At 30.7% G+C, this 6,499-nt stretch overlaps 1 protein-coding gene across 1 annotated transcript; it reads left to right on the top strand.

The window, feature by feature from the left end:
- The first annotated feature begins 4,101 nt into the window (after positions 1 to 4,101).
- Positions 4,102 to 6,239, top strand: LOC104803191 (ubiquitin-like domain-containing CTD phosphatase). The gene is made up of 6 exons (XM_010527072.2): positions 4,102 to 4,440; positions 4,672 to 4,816; positions 5,088 to 5,202; positions 5,284 to 5,347; positions 5,483 to 5,648; positions 5,740 to 6,239. Exons 1-6 carry the CDS (start codon positions 4,157 to 4,159, stop codon positions 5,983 to 5,985), a joined length of 1,020 nt encoding a protein of 339 aa, XP_010525374.1. The 5' UTR covers positions 4,102 to 4,156; the 3' UTR covers positions 5,986 to 6,239.
- Positions 6,240 to 6,499: the final 260 nt, after the last annotated feature.

Raw genomic sequence — 6,499 nt, 5'->3', positions numbered from 1 at the left:
TTTTGTGTAAATCCGAATAACATACATAAATTTTTTTCTATATAGTGCCTTAATAAGTACGAAGAATTAATGTATAGAGAATTAAAGAAAATGTAATCTCTTCTATTTTTAATTAAGATTAATTAATTAATTCGTATCAATATTCTAAAAATTATAGACACGTGTAATGTTCCCATGAAAATTATACTTTTATAATAAAAACGGAATATAAAATATTAAACTTAAATAACCAAATTTTTAATTTTTTTTAAATAAAAATCATAATCTAATATGAAAATAAACCAAATTTTCAATAAATAAGAGTTGATTTTTTTATTGTTTTAAATTTTTTATGTAAATCCGAATAACATATATAAATTTTTTTTTCTATATAGTGTCTTAATAATGTACGAAGAATTAATGTATAGAGAATTAAAGAAAATGTAATCTTTTCTATTTTTTAATTGAGATTAATTAATTAATTCGTAATTTTCAATATTCTAAAAATTATAGACACGTGTAATGTTCCCATGAAAACTATACTTTTATAATAAAAACGGAATATAAAATATTAAAAAAAATTAAATAACCAAATTTTAAAATTTTTTAAATAAAATCATAATCTAATATGAAAATAAACTAAATTTTCAATAAATAAGAGTTGATTTTTTTATTGTTTTAAATTTTTTATATAAATCTGAATAACATACATAAATGTTTTTTCTATATAGTTTCTTAATAATGTATGAAGAATTAATATATAGAGAATTAAAGAAAATGTAATCTCTTCTATTTTTTAATTGAGATTAATTAATTAATTCATAATTTTCAATATTCTAAAAATTATAGATACGTGTAATGTTTCCATGAAAACTATACTTTTATAATAAAAACGGAATATAAAATATTAAAAAAACTTAAATAACCAAATTTTTAAATTTTTTTAAATAAAAATCATAATCTAATCTGAAAATAAACCAAACTTAATTGAAATTATAAAAACAATAAATGGTGCTAATTTTTAAAAGGCAGAAAGATTATTCGAATAAAAAAATAACGAAACTAAAATTCATTCGCAATATAAAACATATATAGAAATGAATTGTATGAGAATAAAAGAGCAAACCAACCATATGGGTAAAGTGAATCCAACGCCATTGTAGATTCCCTGAAATAGATCAATAGATGACAAACTTGAAAACCAAATCAACCTGAAAAGTTAAGTTCTTAGATATATTTTACCATTCCAATAAAAATTATAGATAAACAAAAAGGTGGACCGAGTAACATATGACAACATCTTGAACTTTTCATAGTCATTGCGATTATATACACCGCAAACAAAAAAAATCACTATATGACAAAAGAAAAATTACAGCAAAAAACTAAAGAATTCTATACCATATATTCACCGAGGTTAGTTGTGGGGGCTAGTCGTGTCATGTTTGTTTTAAGGGATATGAAAATAGTAGAGATTGTATAGAGAGGGGGAAAGGGACATAGAGATTTAGATTATTGAAAGTTTTGTAGTGGTTGTTTTTCTTTTTTTGTGGATTTTGTTATGATGTGTGTTGAACTCAAAAATCTCAAACAAAAACGTGTCGCTTTATATAGACATAAAAAACATATAGATATTTTTTTGATAAAAATATTTAGATATTTTATTAATAAATACAATTTAAAGACATAGAATATCGTGAATACATGCATGATAGAGAGAATAAATGTAATTTATAAAAATTAGAAAAATTAAATATATTTTAAAAGATATTGAATACATTGAATAAAGGAATTAGCCTAATTAGAAAAAGAAAAATTAGAGGAGTAAATGAAGGGGATGAATATGAACAAAACAGAAAATTGTATATAAAGGATATCATGTATATATATATAAAAGATACGTGTGAGATAAGAGTATATTAATTCTATATATTTAACTTTTTAATGAAATATACACATTTAACTTAACAGAATAATTAAAAATATAAGATATTAAAAATAATTGCATACGGTTAACATTTATGCACATAAAAAAATCAGTAAACTTTTAAAGTAATATAAGTTAATTAATATATTAAATATCTATTGAGAGTTTTGTCTATTTAGAAAAATCATAAATTACTTAACTAAAGGTTTGGATCTTACCCTTTCTATTTTTAAGTGTGAATTAATTACTCATTTGACGACATTTATTTTTTAATTGAGAATTACTAAACTCTTGTGGAAAAATTAAAATGCACTCTTTCATATTCTTAAGAAAAGGACACGTGTCAGACCCGTAGAAAAAACTCTACTTTTATATATAAAAGATGTATTTTCTTTTCTTCGTTATTTATATTTGTATATTTGATAAATAATGAAATCTATAGATTGTTTTGAACGAATCCTAAATTTTTTAGTGATTTATTATCATGAAAACAATGATTAATCAATACTATCATGAGACGTGATAGATCATCATAGACATGATAATGTGTATTGAATATAAATAATGATCATATTTACTTGTTTGAACCAAGAGAATGAATGATCCATATGAATTTATTATATGAAAATGAGTTAAGAATCAAATCTCATGTAATGATTTGTTTTGAGATACTAAAACCAAGTATAGTGCTCTTAAACTATCCGTAATTCAACTAACATAAAAACGTCTTAAAATCTAATCCTAATTCGATTACAACTACAACAAATCCGAAATGTTTTACATTTTTTTGTGGAATAGAAATCATTCTCGATCTCCTCAACCCCTTTTTCGTTCGGCCAAAATGTCCATTCGAGTTAGAAGTCTTCGTCGTACTCGAAGAAGAACTCTCCTCGCTTTCACGACCAAATCCTCACCATTTGTTGGGTCTCTTTCACGATTTCAGCCAAAATTTATGAGTTTTTTTTTTTGTTTTGTTTTGTTTGGGTTTGATCGATCGGTTTTAATTTTTTCTTTTCGTTCTATTTTTTAGGGTTATTAAATTTCTCTTAAAATTTCTAATTAAAGAGAAGACAGAAGAGTACTACAAAGATAAAAACGGTTATTTTAGGGTTATCCGAATCCAAATTTTTTATATTATATTATTCGACTCGAATCCGATTTGTTTAAATATCCGAAAATCGGATATCCGAGATAATTTTCGGGTACCATGAGTATCCGAAATCTGAATTTTTGAAATTAATTTTTTTAAAAATGTAATATATACCATAAATAAACTATAGTTAAGATATATAAAAATTGTAATATATATAAAAATATAAAACTTTTACAATATAATAGATAAAAATAAATAAAAAAGATATAAAAAAAGTTATAATAAGTTTAATTTTAGTTTTTTATATAATATAGTTAAAAATGTAGATATAAAATTGCAAGTTTATCATTTTTCAAATATTCGTAGATAATTATCCGTTTCATTCTTTATTATCCGAATCCGAATCCGAATTTCGAATTTTTTTTTATAAATATTATACCTGATCAACACTCACTACCATACATCAATACGGGTTTTATGACTGTACGGTAGAATTTTCCTTTCAACCGTATGAGAACTTTGCAATCGCAAAAGACCCCCGTGGTTTGCGTTCATTTCATCCATCCCGCTTTTATTCTATGATTAACATTTTCGTCACAAACTCCATCTGTTTGGAGGATTGAAATGCGGATTTTGAGATTTTTTTATCCCCCCTATTTCTCACTCCCATATGTGTTCTCATTAGGGATAGTCACTTCGGGAATCGGTTCGAGTTCGGAATGAAAATGAGTCGGTTCGGTTTTATCGGTTTTATAAAAATATGTACCAATCGATTTTTATATTTTATTCGGTTCAGTTCGGTACCGATTCCGGTTCAGTTCGGTTTCAGATTTTTTAAAATTCGGTTCGATTCAATTTTCAAAAAATAATATTATTCAAAATTTTAAAAGGGTTCAGATAAAAAAAAATATTGTATTTTTCGCCTCGATTCGGTTGGACGTCCACCAGTAGTTCTCACTCTCGTACTTGTTTTTCCTTTGCACACTCGAATTCATTAAGGTTATATGTGTCTTTTCTTTGTAAAACCAAGGGCTAAACTAGACATTTAATGTGTATAATTTAGAGTGTATTGAAGAAATAGATGCGACCTAGTGGTGCATATTTGTGAATTCCCCTAACCCTCGAGTCCCCTTCCTCTGTGCTCGGAGTGAGAGAGAATGGCTTCTTCTTCATCTTCAGGATCGGCAGCCGCGACGGCGATCTCTCCGGAAACGGAGGAAGAGCTTACTCTGACGGTCAAGTGGAGCGGCAAGGAGTATACCGTCCGAGTCTGTGCCGACGACTCGGTAGCCGAGTTGAAACGCCGCATCTGCGTTCTCACCAACGTCTTGCCCAAGCGGCAGAAGCTTCTCTATCCCAAAGTCGGCAACAAGCTCTCCGATGATTCTCTTCTCCTCTCTCAGATCCCTCTCAAGTCCTCTCTCAAGATGACGATGATCGGGTCCGTCTCATTCTTATTTCCCCTATATGAATTTTAGTTTGCATCGTGTTGCTTTAGCAAAATTTTCAAGCATGAATATCAAAAAGGATATGTTAGTTTGAGTGATTCTGTGAGTGTCGAATTTTGTCTGGCATTTCGGATGTCATGTCCTGACTCGGATTGGAATAATAGACTCATTGGAGCAGTAAGAGAAGAAATTGGACTGTTGGGCTAAAATGTCTCTTTTTCCAGTACTGTGGAAGATGATATAATAGTGGATCAAGCAGAAACTCCGGAGATTATTGATGACTTTGAGCTTGGAAAGGAAGAAGCTGTGGATATAAAGGACAAAGAGGTCAATAAGCAGAAGCTGAGGAGAAGAATTGATCAGTACAAGGTGAGTTTTATGTTTCTGTATTTTTCGGGTTTCTAGAGCTTTCCATATATGATTGCTTTGAAGTTCTGTTAACTCTTGACTGCTGAGAGAATATGTTCTGTTTCATGTGAAGTCTAGAATGAGAGTTGAAGTGGCAAGAAACGTTTTAGTGTCATTTGATCATTGATTTTCTGAGTAGATGTTTGTGGTGTCATGGGTTTTCGTTTATGTTTTAGGAGATGAAGGGTTAAGTGAATGAGTTTCATCTTATCTAGTCTTGCATCGTTCGCAGATTAAAATCCGAACACCATGTCGGCAAGGCAAGAAACTTCTTGTTCTAGACATTGACTACACGTTGTTCGATCATCGCTCCACAGCAGAGAATCCCTTACAGCTTATGCGTCCTTGTAAGCAGTATGACTTCTCATGTCTATTTTACTTACCAGTTAGCTTGTTTCTCTGATGGATGTTCCAATTTTATAATGCAGATCTTCACGAGTTTCTTTCTGCTGCTTATGCCGAATATGATATCATGATCTGGTCTGCTACCAGGTGATATTTTTCATCAACCTGTAAATTTCCTTTGTTTTGTATAACCTTCCTATAAAAGCTGTCTGCAGTGTGCATTTCCCTTCGATGTTAGTTCTATCTCTTCGGGTCTAAAGTTATCCATTTTGATTTCTGCAGCATGAAATGGGTGGAGCTGAAAATGGGAGAGCTCGGAGTGCTGAACAATCCGAACTACAAGATCACAGCCCTTCTTGATCATCTAGCAATGATCACCGTTCAATCAGACGCTCGTGGGATCTTTGATTGCAAACCACTATACTTAATTTGGGCACACCTTCCCGAGGTATGCAGTAAAATCTTTCCGTTCATCACAGAGTGAAGATCTTTTTTTTCTTCTAGTACGTCAGTTGACAGATATGATCCATCATACGCAGTTTTACAGTGCCAAAAACACGATAATGTTTGACGATTTGAGAAGGAACTTCGTGATGAACCCCCAAAACGGTCTGACCATTAAGCCATTCAGAAAAGCTCATGCGAACCGAGACAAGGATCAAGAGCTTGTGAAGTTGACACAGTACTTGCTGGCCATAGCAGAGATTGATGACTTGAGCTCTCTGGATCACAGTCGGTGGGAATCATTCACTGAAGATAATGTCAAGAGACGCAGGCATGCATGAGTTGCTTCAATTCTTGTGGTTCTCCAAAGTTATTACAAATATCAGGAGATCGAACCATGGAAATATTTTCAGGTTACTTTGTCTATTTTCCGAGATCTCGAATCAAAACTGTCAAATGATACAGATGAACTTCTGGCGTCTTTGTGAACTTCGCCTTATTGATAGGCTCTGAGTAATAGTAGTAGTTGTTGTAGTTGTTAGACCTCTGATATCAGTTCTTGGTAATCTATTTTCGCAAGTGATAGAATTATGTTTTTTTGGCTGTGAGTAGGGGTGAGTGAATGGTTCAGTTCGGGTTAATCGGTTACGATTAATTTGGGTTTTCGAGTTCTGAATGTTTATAACCAATTCGGTTTCGATTCGATTTATCTAATTAAAATTATAACTAAATAATAACAAAATAACAGCACAGTTATGGTTCGGTCTGATCATACTATGCTTGAAGCCAAAAGAAAAACTTCTGACTCGTTAATGCCCCGAAATTATTCGATTGCATTCTCGGTCACTTCTTCGT

This window comes from Tarenaya hassleriana, unplaced genomic scaffold (genome assembly GCF_000463585.1).
Source record: "Tarenaya hassleriana unplaced genomic scaffold, ASM46358v1 Cleome815, whole genome shotgun sequence".
Taxonomy (NCBI): Eukaryota; Viridiplantae; Streptophyta; class Magnoliopsida; order Brassicales; family Cleomaceae; genus Tarenaya; species Tarenaya hassleriana.
The sequence above is the reverse complement of the archived record's forward strand: the minus strand, read 5'-3'. Positions and strand labels throughout refer to the sequence as shown.

Excerpts from the sequence above, each read along its gene's own strand:
- LOC104803191 (XM_010527072.2), top strand. The coding sequence starts at position 4,157 with ATGGCTTCTTCTTCATCTTCAGGATCGGCAGCCGCGACGGCGATCTCT. Across the intron at positions 5,203-5,283 it reads CTTACAGCTTATGCGTCCTT|ATCTTCACGAGTTTCTTTCT; the intron begins GTAAGCAGTATG and ends TTTATAATGCAG. Across the intron at positions 5,649-5,739 it reads TTTGGGCACACCTTCCCGAG|TTTTACAGTGCCAAAAACAC; the intron begins GTATGCAGTAAA and ends CATCATACGCAG.